The sequence below is a fragment of the Myiozetetes cayanensis genome, unplaced genomic scaffold (genome assembly GCF_022539395.1).
Source record: "Myiozetetes cayanensis isolate MyiCay16 unplaced genomic scaffold, myiCay2020 scf4, whole genome shotgun sequence".
Lineage (NCBI taxonomy): Eukaryota > Metazoa > Chordata > Aves > Passeriformes > Tyrannidae > Myiozetetes > Myiozetetes cayanensis.
In genome coordinates this window covers 3,200,394-3,213,502 of record NW_026087631.1, presented here as the reverse complement: position 1 = coordinate 3,213,502, position 13,109 = coordinate 3,200,394, and the positions used below count along the sequence as shown (strand labels likewise).

The following is a 13,109-nucleotide window of genomic DNA, read 5'->3' as shown; positions in this document are numbered from 1 at the left end:
TTAAAAATAGCCCCTCTATGTTAAAACTTCTCCAAACCCATTGCTTAAGTTATAAAATCAAGCCCATAATTATGCAGATGATTAGGAAAGAGGCAGAAAGCTTTCAAAATCTTCACAATCTAGTTGTTAGTAGTCAACACAGCAAGCCAAAAGAGGGGGGAAAAAGAGTGAAATTAGTCATGTAAGTCTTTTTAACTCAGTCAAAAACCTAAAAAAAATCTATAGATGAGGCACCTTTTTGCTGCCAGCCTTTGGAAAGGTGTACGATTTGAGTCTTGAGATAATTCCACCTCCTGCCCAACTCTAGAAACCGCAATGTCAAAGAGGAACAGTAAATGTGTCATGAAAATAGCTAAAAATATTTTACAAAACAAAAGTACTCTACAAGAATAAAACATTCCCAACCTTTCTGTTGTGTGTCTGCAAGTATATATATGATGCATCAAACAAATGTAGCATAGGAAACCTTGGTTCAACATTTTGTTTCAACTGTGTGCTACCAAACCATCTTGAATCTGTAGATACACCTTAAGGCAGTTTTTAAATTCAAATTTTTAAATTTCTCCAGATACAGTACATCTCATGTTTCTCCTGCCTCTATTATTGAACTTTAGCCTCACCCCCCAACATATTTAGCAATGTAAAGCAGTTGATAACTTTGGTATGGGGAAGCATGACAATTGTACTGAACAAGATTTGAAGCACACCTTTGTCTTACAACAAACAATGTGAAGTAGAAAGCTCACAAAGTGATATTAATTCCAAACAAAAATGAACAGGCTTTACATTTTTTACACGCACTTACGTTCTGTATAAAGATACTTTTAGAAGATACACTAATACGTTCTACAAAAATGCATTAATTTAATTAAATGTGACAAATTAGCATTTCTAGGGGTCACTGAGAGATCATAACTGGCTAATTAAAACTGTGATGCAGTACTTACAGATTAAACATTTAGATTGATACTGAAGTTGAAGTAATAATCTGAGACACATCCTCAGCCATTTTAAACAGCCTCTGAACTGACTTTGCAGGGAGAAAAAAGTAATTTACAAAGTCATAGGGGTCAAAATCACTTTAAATCTGGTCATGGAGCCTCTGGTGAAAGGGAAGGAAAAGTCCTAGTTCATCCAGACCATTTATTTAATTAATTAATTTTTATATGTACTGCACCCTGAAACACAGTGGTGATATTCTAAAGCCTTAGTGGGACAGTCTTAGCATGTCCAAATCTGAAGTTGCTTTTAAGTTAAGCAAGTGTATGAAGACTGTAGAAAGATCTGCTGAAGGATGTGCAAGACAGACTGTCCAACTAAGCTAACTGCAAACTGTTTTGTGTGTAAGGGCTTGAAGGAAACTTCGTGTCAGGGAAGGGATTTGTGTTGCATTTGCTACTGGGCAAACTTGGAGTAACAAAACATTAATGTTCCTCGTAATATGACCATCTGCTTTTTAGTGATACTAAACTAGTATACTTTCTCTGAAAAAAGGAAGGATTCTATGCTTAAAGTCCTGTGTGTACACCAGATGATACATGTGACCTCATGTGCTTAAACTTCATGGACTTAACTTGTAAATGGCACAGACCCAAACCTCGAGGTAATGTTTAATAAAACATAAGGGACTGATTTGGGTTGCATAATTTCCAATTATTTAAAAGGGCGCCTGATTTTCAGAAGTGAAGGAATGCGAATGGTTGTTCACGGACCTGCAGGGACTCAATTATACTCGAATAAATATAATTGCCTAAAATATTTTTCTATAATGCGGGACAACATCAAGATAATGACCTGGACGAGTGAGCTCTCCAGGGAGACAACTAAATTAAGCCCTTTATTTCAGATGAGATCAACTACATCTGAACAAGATAGTGTTATGTGATTCTGTGTACACCTCAGGTGACTCCTCTAACCAATGGACTCCAAGAACTTAGGCAGTTATAGCAACGGATTGGCTTGCTCAGTTTTCATGGAATTGAGGGAAGAATCACCCCTAACTCCCTGCAGAAGGAATCAGACCCTCTTGCAATGGCCAATGTTAACTGCACACACCAAATAAGGTAAATTGAACCTCCATTTCAGCCAGCAGATTCTGGAAGTGAACGGTGTAATTAATACAGTATCTCTTCTGGGGTGGATACAATCACTACAAAACATGATCATCAGTGAGGCATTTTGCCTATGAAAGATACTGGGTTTTTTTTCACATACATTATATGTATAAAAGAAATTAAAAATTAAATGGTTACCAGAACATTCAAAACACTGATGAAAGCAATGCTACTCTAGAATACTTTAAGCTTCTTTTCAACTTACTGCTTATATCCCTAGAAAAACAAACTCACATTTGCAACAACATAAAAGATTCAGGATTCCCAAAGCAGTATGTGTCTGTAAGCCCTCTCAAATAAATGCTATTACTATATAACCACATACCCTTACCTTTGGAAATGTTCCAGAAGCAGAAGGATAAGTGTTAAAACCAATATTATCTGCAAAATAATAAAATGCAGAACGATACTGAGCAAGGTGAGAAATGTGTGTGAGAATGCAGAATTTTACATAGGGAACCAACTTTCCAGTTTTTAAATCATGTTACAGTGTTTCTCTTGGACCATCTTCTTTGCTCTTGTTTCTTATAAGCAGCAGCCTGTGGTACTAGTTGCCACAGAGAAAAAAGTATGTGCAGTGCCTAAATGATTTAAAGGAGCAGAAAAAGTACAGGTGGAAAAAGTAGGAAATGATTCAAAGGTGTGGAAAAATAAAAAAAAAAAAACCACAAGGGTTAGACTGGGTGATTTTAAATGTATTTTCCAGTTATGATTCTATTCTATTCTATTCTATTCTATTCTATTCTATTCTATTCTATTCTATTCTATTCTATTCTATTCTATTCTATTCTATTCTATTCTATTTCCTCTCACTATGGCACTGGTATCCAGTTAAAATTATATTAGAAGGCCTTAGAGAGAGAGCACCTCTTCTGGAGGAGCACAAGTTAGACACAGATCAATCAGAAACATCTCATTTCCCCTTTCAGTCAGGGCAAGAGGGAGGGCAAGGTCTTTCCAGCATGAACTGACATTAAAGAAGAAACAGGATAAAAAGCACACTGAACCTCAGGACACATGCCCTCACCCCTCTCCTCCCTTCCCCATAGTTATCTGACCCCCATTTTCAGCATCTGGTGCAGCCAACCCAATTTTCTGCCCTGCCCTCCCCATCAGGGGAAGCAACTCTTGATCTTCCAGCACCTCACCTGCTGGGTGCACCCAGTCTGAGTGCCCAGGGCAGCACTGCTGATGTGCTTCAGCTTTTGGAGGGAGGACCATTGGAGTAGTGCTGGGGAGACCACCTTGTCCATGTGTGTGGTTCCAGTTCCACTGCCACTTTGGGCAGCAAAGCACATTTCAGGTCTGACATTAATTTAGAGCCAGCAATAATCTGAATTGCTAGCCTGCAGCTACAGGATCTGCCTCCATCATGCATGGTCTGGCAGATATTAACTCACTTGAAAAGCAGAAAATCTGCACCCAGACTACATGGCAAGTGGAAAAATGTGCACATCTTTATCATAATTGTCATGGCTGTTTATACACGTAAAAATAATAGGAATAACTCACCATTTTCTGAGCCAAGTTGTGGACAAGGTGTGGTAAGGACCCTTAATAATCCATCTGGTTTGTACGAATAATGCTCAACTAGCTAACAGAATGAGAGGAGAGAAAAAAAAAAAAGAAAGAATGAGAAAAAAGTATGTGAAATGGTAAGGGCGGTACAGTCATATTTTGTCTCTTTAGGACTACGTGCATTATGTACAATCATTGCTACGTATTAAAACAAATGACCAGGGCATACAGCAGATCTTTACTGCACATGTTCTTACCTCACCTTTACTTTTATTTAGCAGGGTTGCATGTTTCTGAAGTAACCTTACAGATGAACCTGGAGGGTGACCCAGGAACTGAGTTTGTAAGACCTCAGCATTCCCCCCATTAGTTCTGCGACTGAACAGGTTTGTTTGGTTGGGTTTTTTTCCTGTTCTGTTTTGTTTGGTTTGGTTTTTTGGGGGGTATAGTTATAGTGCAAGAATTGTGCTAATACTCAATGCTTTCTCTGGACCTCAAAGTCGCAGTGAGATGTAGGCAGTTAATAAATGCATAGCACCAACAGTCGTGTACATTTGTGACCGAATCACCCTCTCTCATCTCATTTTGTTACAGATAATTTACTTCTATTTTCACTTTGGCGTATTTGGGTAGAAAGGAGACAGCCTGTCAGTGTAAGATTTGCAGACACGTTCAAAGAAATTGTAAGACACCGCAGCTGCCTTAAAATTTCCAGTGATGCCAGGAAATAAATAATGCAGGACATTTACGGAAAGGCTAAGAATTAATATACGCGAGCAAAGAATCATATTTTAGATTTGTGAGTCACTTTACTTGTTTTAATAGATTTTTAAGCAAGAGGACATAAGAGGTTTCTGCAGGGTTTTCAATTCCCTTAGTACTTTTAGTTTACACAGTCATTTCACCCGTATTCAATTTTAGTATTAAGAAGTATGTACTTCTTAGCTAAATCTTTACCAGCGTTCAGGCATATTTTGGTGGTAAGCCTCAGCAAATTGAGCTTTTGCAGATTTGGAGGCAGAGAATTTCAAAGCTAAAGGCTGCATTATGTGTACAGCATCTTAAATCATTCCATTTGTACTTCCTAGAATTCTGTGTGCTGCTGCCATAAAGGACATTAACAGGAGACTACACCAAGCATAGCCATGAATATGGTCACTTGCAAATGCAAATGGACTTCCATTCCAGAGAATGTTCAGCTAACTGAATAATTAATTATAGCAATTTTGAACTCGGCTAGGCTGCAACATCGCATTTAGAAATGATTAAACTCTCTACACTCAAAGAGTTTCCTACGTTAACACATATTTTCTTCATGTATAGAGGCCACAGAAAGGTGAAAAAATATAACAAATAACCTGCGGGAACATATTGGTTTTAGCCAAAGACTGTTGTAACGCGGCAAAATAAAACAAAGCTGCCTTGGTCAGTTATATGGAAATCTGATGACAGTTACCCACGTGATAAAAATTTAACAGACCTGCCAGAGGGTGTCAAATCTTTTTCCATCTGGTATGGAGAGCTTTCCTGTCTTATCTCTGTCAATGCGGTAATGCAGTACTTTTCCATCATTTAGTAGGCACAGGGCGTAGGAACCATTGCTGTCCCTTTCTCGGATACTGTAGGAATAAGATTTTCAGGGTTACAATCTACTAGGAAGGAGCACTCTATTTTTTTAGATTTTGAATTAAAACCCAAAGCAAAGTCAGCACTGCAACTTCTGAAGACATTTTGTTAAGCCTGTCATTTATTTCTTCATGTAACTTGTTTTCAGATGAATTCCCCTGAAGTTTCCCTTCTTTTTCCTAAAGTGCAACGGATGAAGCCAGAAAATCCATGTAAGGCCCTTTGTTAGGCAGCTACAGAACACTCTGCAGTGCATAAGGCATGCTCTGAGAAAGTATGCATTTTAAAGCCTCTGCAGTGCTGGCCTACCTCTTTTGTGTGTTTTATATGACAGTAAGAGCAGAAAATAAAACATTAAAAGAATATAATGTGAAAATCAAACAAAGGGAAAATCTTTGTGCTCTGAAATAGATTTTTTTTTTTTCTGGGAATTTGAAGAAAATCATGCATATCTGTAATCATTAATTCTTATAATTTCAGTCAAAGACAATGCTTTTGCAGATTTCATGTAAAATTCATATGAAACTCTAGATGGTATTGGCACGTATATATTTAAACTTCACAATGGACAGGTCATGGAATGTAATATAAAAATTTTTTCTAAAATTCGCAGGCAACCCTGATTATCTTGTTTTTTCAGAAGACCTGCATACACCATCTGAGATGCCTGTAAAGTGTGGCAGAGTTGTTTTATGTGTACTCAAGGCCTGGGTATTCTGGTAACTGGACCTGGAACTTGCTACTACCTCCATCATAGCTAGTGCTTCTGAGGTTAGAAAGTAGGACTTTTCTTTTAGTTTGAGTTGCCTGTGTGCACTTACGGCTGACAGTGAGACAGCAATAGAGTTAGACTAAAATTGTCTGGCTTTTTTAGCGAAAAGCCCAGATTCTGCAACAGTGAATTATTTCTTGTTCCAATGTGCACAGAAATCTCCTCACTCTCCCTTGAATTTCTGAACAGCCCTGAAAAGAAATATAGTGGTATATGCTCACTAAGATGTTAAGAAGCATTGCTGGTGCAACACTAGTACTTGTTATCGTGTCTCAAAAGATTGCAGAGGCAAGTATTAAATTCTGTTTCTCAGCTGACTCACTCAAGGCTGAAGTAGAACTGTGTTTTGTCTGAACTACTCATGCCCCTCTTTTTTTTTTTTTTTTTCAAGTAGAGTGATTCTTGTTGCCTAAGATTGAACAGGACACTGGCTAAAGGAAAAAGGGAAGTAATGTCGAGTTTTTTGTTTTCTGAAACCAAGGTAGCTTGCCTAAGTCTCTAAGGCAAATTGAAACACACTGTGGTTTTTCATGATAGGTGTTTTCTCAGCGTGTTGATTTCCTGTGCTGACTGACCAGCGAAGAGTAACAGCCTCTGCTAAAATGAAGAGTGACTTTTACTTTGTCTTCCTCTGACTTGCTTGATGCTACTGAGGCTTAGAAAAGTCTTTTTAGAATAGAGGGCATTATCTCTAAAACACAAACAAAAAATGGCACTGCTTTGCAATCAGACTTCTACTCAGAATAAAACACAAGTAAGACTATAAAAATCAATGGGTTGCTTCCCAGTAACAAATGCCCTTCACGTTTCACGTGAAGAAATGGTGGCTCCAGTGCAATTAGATCTACTGAAACAGGCTATCATTTGCAACAGTTGTTACTATCACAAGAAGCATTGTAAACATTTCTTGAGGGCACAGGCACCCACAGGAGAGGAGAGCTCTGATTTCTAAAGACCACAGCACAGACCCAAAGAGCTCTATCACTATTTAGTGAAGGATTTAGGCAGAGTTCAGGTTTATAAGGTTTGAAGTTGCATTTCTGAGCTTTTTCTTCCCCTAAGCCAACAGCTATGTTACTCTGAAGACATCTGCAGTTCACAGTCAGGGCAACTTCTGTCAGACAGCTCTATGGCCCCACGTCCCAAAAGAAGTCTCCATTCTAACACTGATTCTTGACCAGGGTCCAGAGGGAGCCTTGTTCTCTTAGGGTTATGTAGCAGGTGTTTTTTTAAACTGTAGGCAGTCAACTCCAGCACAACCTGGATCCCTAAAAAAACCCCAAACAAACAAAACAAAACAAAAAAAATAAACAAACAAAACCCCAACCCCCCCCCCCCCAAAAAAAAATGGAACCAGGAGGTACTGCCATCTCCCCAAACATGTGTGAAGAGCAGAAATATCAAGTGCATTGAAACAACAGCCAAAGTCTTAGTTTTGGCAACCAGACTGGGTAACAATATCCAGTAACTTACGGTTACTGTAAAATATGGACACAAAGGAAAAGGCTGTTCAAACTGGAAGGCTATAAACTGAAACTTTTTTGAAAGGAAATTAAAGTTTTCCCAACTTCTTCATGGCTCTGCCTGCCTTACTCAGGATCTTTCAGATTTGGGAACTCTCCTCCCATGTGGAACTTTCCTTCTATGAAAAATAACAATTCTCAAACTGTTGAGAAAAAAATTCAATATTCCAAATGCACTCCCTGTTTTAATGTGCTCTGAAATTTAACACAATATTCACTGTTCTTCAATACAAAGTGATAAAAAAAATAATTTTAAAAAGCAAATTTTTTATTTTTATTTTTTTAAAAAGAAAGCATTATGGCAAGGAAGCTAGCACTGAAATATCACCTGGTCTTCCATTTCATGCTGTAGCAGAGAATTACAAATGTACAGAAAAAAAAAAAAAAGAAAAACATAAAGATAATAAACACCTGTAAATAAACAATATTGTCCTTTCTCCGCTGAAATAATCAGAAACGCAAACAACTTCATTGAGAAAAAAATTGAATTCACAGATATTTTAGAGAAGTGCCAAGGTATCTAGCTTTTTTATGACATACATTTTTAAAACAACACAAAAAGGAAAGTAGAAACTCAAACTGTTACCTGATGCAATGCAAATAAGTTTAGGTATTGATTTTATATTTCATACAATCTATGTTTGAGTGATTTTTGCTTTTTTATGACTGTAACCCAGATAGCAACCAATAACTACTTGGAGCATCACTAGAGACAGTCTAAATACCTATCCATTCCCTCCTTTGGTAAAGTCTATTTTTGTTTGGAAGCAAAAAGAACAATGCTCCAATTTTTTCCTGTTTGCATCTGGAAAACCAAATGATCCCTCTCTTTCTAAAGGAAAATATCCCTGAGGCTAAAAAAAAAAAATAAATTGCTACTATAACATGCCTCATTTACTGTGTAGAAAAAAACCAAACAAACAGAAGTCACAGCATTTTACAGTGGAGAATAATGAAGAAAATAATAAAGGAGCAAAATGCTTGCTCTAGGAATGCTGTGAAATTATTCTTCCTCCTGAATCTAAGGCCATGCTCAAGTTTATTCTGGGGTTTGCTTTGCCTCCCCAACGATAACAGCTTTGTTGATGGCAGAGATACTGACATTCCTCACTGCTGATCAAGCTCCAGCCATTCCCTGCCTGTCTGCCCTTATGCCCATCCCTCTGGTAATGCTATTAACAACATGGTTGCTCGTTGTCACTTCAAAGATCTGCTGCATACTGCACACGTTCCAAGTTTTAAGGCAATAAGGAATGAACCTGGTGCCATCTGCAAAAGAACTATGCAAAGGACGAAATGGATTGGTCGCTGCCTTCATTTGCATCATTTCTTCTCCTCTGTTTGGTAACACGCTCAAAGCTGTTTCACAAATGTCAGCACACTACAGAATTTAGGAGATAGCTCAGCCTCACACTACTGCTACCTACAGCGGAGACTAAAAATTCATCTCCTCACAAGGCTGCTGCACAGTTACAAAATACTTCTGCGAGGAGGGTTGCATCACATTGGCTGACTTCACTCCACCAGCACAACAAGCTGTGTTCCACCAAACCCCTGACGAACAGCTTTGCCGCAAAACTGCACCACAGTTGGGCACCTCCTCAGTACAGCTACCTTAGCAGGGGATTGCGGCTTTTCTTCACACCTCTGACCCTCCCCGCTGCTGAAGCAGGCAAACCAGAGCCAGCTTCGAGAAGCCACAGCCCTGCTGCAGTGTCACTCGAGTGCGTACCTAACTGAAGTTCAGAAAACAACCGTCCCAAGCTGCTGTGGAGTGGAAGACAGCACCTCCAGAAACAGGGTTGGCTGTCCGTGTTTTATCCCGGAAAACTTTTGTGTCATGCAAGTCCAGCAACTGCTTGGCACTTTGAAGAGGAACTTTGTCGTTAATTAATAGCCCTGAATTGAGGTCTTGTTTTCACCTTATTTGATGCCAACAATGTCCAGTTCCATTTATGGATACAAACTTAATACTGATAGAATTATGTAAAGAATACTCTACAAGGTCTGATAAACCTCACAGTTCAGTATGCACCCTAGTGGGAAAGTCCTAGAAGGCAGTAAGATTAGTGTAAATACAGACTGCTAAGAATAACAGAAAAAGAAATTTTTGATCAGAAAAAAAGACAAGAAACTGCTACAGACGACTGCATTTCCGAACTTGTTATTTTGAAATGTTTTTACTAGTGTTAACTATTGTGACATGTAAGAGACAGTTTAGTTTCTAGATGTCATGGGATGCCATGGTGAGTTCATTCACATGAACTCACATAAACAGTTTGCAGAGGCAAAACTGCTAATTATGCAATACCTTCACTCACAATTTCCCTAAAGTTGAATCTTTAAGTTTAACAGTCTTTCTGAATATTCTTTATCCCCCCTCCAACTTCAGAACTTCTGGTTTTTAATACATATGCAAGATCACATGCTCATATAAGTGAAGTGGTCATTACCAATGATAAATCGAGATGTGCCAACTCTTACCACATAACGATGCTGTTTCCTATGTGAAACTGCAGAGAAAACTGACTTTTCTTGTATTGCTGTTCTGCCACTGTTATCAGTTACAATTTATTTTTAAACTGGTTCACATGTGTACAGTCACATACATAATATTAACAATATCATAAATATTTTGTGATACTTTATATTTCGTGTCATTTCATGACATTGTTGCTATGTTTGGGTTCAAAAACAAACTCTTTAGCATTCACATACATTCTTACTTCATTGACTCTTCACTCATGACAAAAACTTTAAAAAGACTTTTGAAAATTCCCTAAAAAAACACTCAGAGTTAGCTCAGAATTTTTCCTTGGGTAAGTTGTAGTGTTGTCTTTATGACGTTACCCATGATATTTTGGAGTCAGGGAGCTTTTCAACTATTTCCATAATTAATGTATTAAAAATAATTCTAGACTTTGTAATCCTGTAGTGCTGCAAAGCAGTGCTAAAGAAATCTAGATGTTAGATATGTTATCACAGAGACTGCTGTACTGGATTTTGTTTCAAGGCAGTTAGGTCAGACAGATAGCAAATTTTTCTGGTACAATGAATTTTTAGAGGCTTGTTAAAAATATACAGAAATATTCTAACCTTCTAATATTTATTATTTTTCCCGTGATAAACACATGATTTTTGTCATATACTAACATCGGTGTGTGGACTTGGTAAATAGCCTTGGAGTACCTCATCTCACTAAAAATCTAGCTTCCTTCTACGTTCCCAGGCTCCAGTTCCTACCTCAACAAGCAAACTTGTCTTAGACTTTGAATGTGTTTAAGTTTTACTTTTCAGTCAGCTATCAGGCTTGAGTATATCAACCAGCGTAAGGAAAACAGTCCCAGAGCAGCTACACTCACAGGCACAGATTCACAGCCTTCAGTGCACAGAGGTACAGAATATTCTGCCAAACAATGCTGCTGGGTAAGTAAAAGTGTGTGATGCCCGTGCCTGAAATGTAAAACAATGCACCGCTTTCGCACACAGCAGCTTTGCTGATAACGCTTCAGTTAGCCAGAAATTAGTGGTTTATTTCTCAACACCTTCTGAGCAAGCCCATGTTGAGCAAACCGCTGCAGAAAACCTCTCTGAATCAGACAGTTCTTTTGTTGTTTGCAGTGAGCCTCTGGGTCTGTGGACCTAAAACCTAGAAAGGCTCAGGAAGATAAAATAATGGGTTCCTGATGCAAATGAGTGACACATTATTTCTCTTGCTGCTCTGGCTACTGACCAGTTTCTTCCCTGAGACCATAAAATTAAATGTCAGGTGAGTGGTTACTAAGCTCTAAACTGACCAGATAGGAAGTCTGTGCAAGAACAATCAATGCACTGGAAAGCACCCTACAGATGCAGAAGTAAACAGGATTATCCTTAATAAGAGGGACCCAGCACTAGCTGTTATATATTCATATTACTTGAGCTCCAGTGGCACTTCTTATGGTTTGAAGAGAGCCTCAAAGTTAGCGTTTCATCCTCTGTGGGTTTGTCTGTCTGATGTGAAAGCAGCCACCTCAGTTCCAGCAAAACTGTGTAAGGTACAGACCCACCAGAATAACCAGTCCTGTGGGAGAAGGTCTGAATGCTCCTCACACAGCTCAGAGCATGTCACTGCAGACAGCAGTCTCCCAGGCCATCTTAAGGGAACACAGGAAAAATGCTGGGAAAGTGTTTCTATTCAAAGCAGGGGGAATGCTCATAGAAAATTAAAGAGAGATCAGTGTTTATAATAGAGACTGGAAAGGTCAAGTCTGCTAAAAAATCTCATTCCCCTACTCCAAGACCTATCCCTGTTGTTAAGAAATATTAGCCAAGGGATCATTTTCTTTGGAGAAAAATTAGTTTGTTCCCTCCCCTGCCCACCCCCCGTTTTTGGCCACAAAGAAACCAGTACGTGCATGAGGTCAACTAGCAAAGCTGCAAGTTTTAATACTTGATCTACATCATGACTCAGCTGCTATAACATCAATTTGGGAAGGTGTTGAAACAGAAAGCAAAAAGGCAATATGTTTTTAGGAAAAAACCCATGAGATTATTAAAAGAAGGAATTGATGTTTTATTTCAGATTACACATTTAGACTCTATGTCTAAAATGTAGGAGAAGAAACCAGCAAAGTCACATGTCAGGAAAAAGGAGAATTGAATGGTAATGCTGGGCTGGTTATCTACAACAGCAACCATGTTCATCAAATCCATTAAACTCCTGTGCATTGGGAAGAAGCACTGATAAAAGATGAATCTGTGATAACTGAACTCTATGGCTCCACAAATTTCTGTAACAATTTTTTATTACAGATGTTACAAAATCTGTAATGAAGTTATGACAAGGGTTTGTTACACCTTGCAATGAAAGCCACTGGGTAAATGACCCTCTGGATGTGAAGCTCGGAAATACAGAGTACGAGGCTGAAAATGCAGATGCATGGTGAATGAGACACAAAAAAATTCAAGGACTGAGAGAAGAAAAGAGTTTTCAAGAAATTAAATGTCTCTACGTTCAACGTATTCATAGTTAAGACTTCATAGGAATTAACTCTATTGAAAATGAAGATTTAGAGGAGTCACTGGTTCCTGTGTGGCACAATTACAGCAAATCAGTTAAGTGAAAGAGTTGCTACACACGTAGGTGATGAAGTTTTTCTCAGAAATTATACATCTCTAAGTAAGCCTTAGTTGGCCATGACTTTTAAGCTCCATTTTCTATCATTATATAAACATTTCTTGGTTTGGAGGAGGAGGGGGAGAACGACAAAAGGTAATTATTTTAAAACACTGATATTTTTTAAATGAAGATTTTCCAAAAGAAAAGCTTTTTTGTTAGAAGACTTTGTCTGGCTCTAGTGCTTACAGGTGGCTGTCTGTCTGTCACTATCCTAAGGGGCACATTTGTTCTCAGAAAACAAAAGAACACCAGGCCAGGCAAATGCAGATGGTAAGCAGCAGACACAAAGTGGTGCTGTCAAGGCAGAGGCAATTCCTTCTCCCAGTGTGATTACCTACAAAACAAAGCACCACCACCATCCCTGGGAGACTTTGCAGATATAGATGCCAAGTTGC

The 13,109-nt window shown here is 38.5% G+C and overlaps 1 protein-coding gene across 4 annotated transcripts in view; it reads right to left on the bottom strand.

The window, feature by feature from the left end:
* The window catches only part of SYK (spleen associated tyrosine kinase), a 44,885-nt gene that overhangs the window by 12,200 nt on the left and 19,576 nt on the right, over positions 1–13,109 (bottom strand). For 3 of the 4 annotated variants that reach the window (XM_050329077.1, XM_050329079.1, XM_050329078.1), the window contains exons 4-7: positions 5,113–5,251; positions 3,627–3,708; positions 2,446–2,495; positions 235–303 (exon numbers count right to left, since the gene is read on the bottom strand). In XM_050329077.1, the coding sequence (XP_050185034.1) occupies positions 235–303; positions 2,446–2,495; positions 3,627–3,708; positions 5,113–5,251 (340 nt within the window). The remainder of the gene's footprint in view (positions 1–234; positions 304–2,445; positions 2,496–3,626; positions 3,709–5,112; positions 5,252–13,109) is intronic. The other variant, XM_050329080.1, reaches the window with a different exon arrangement.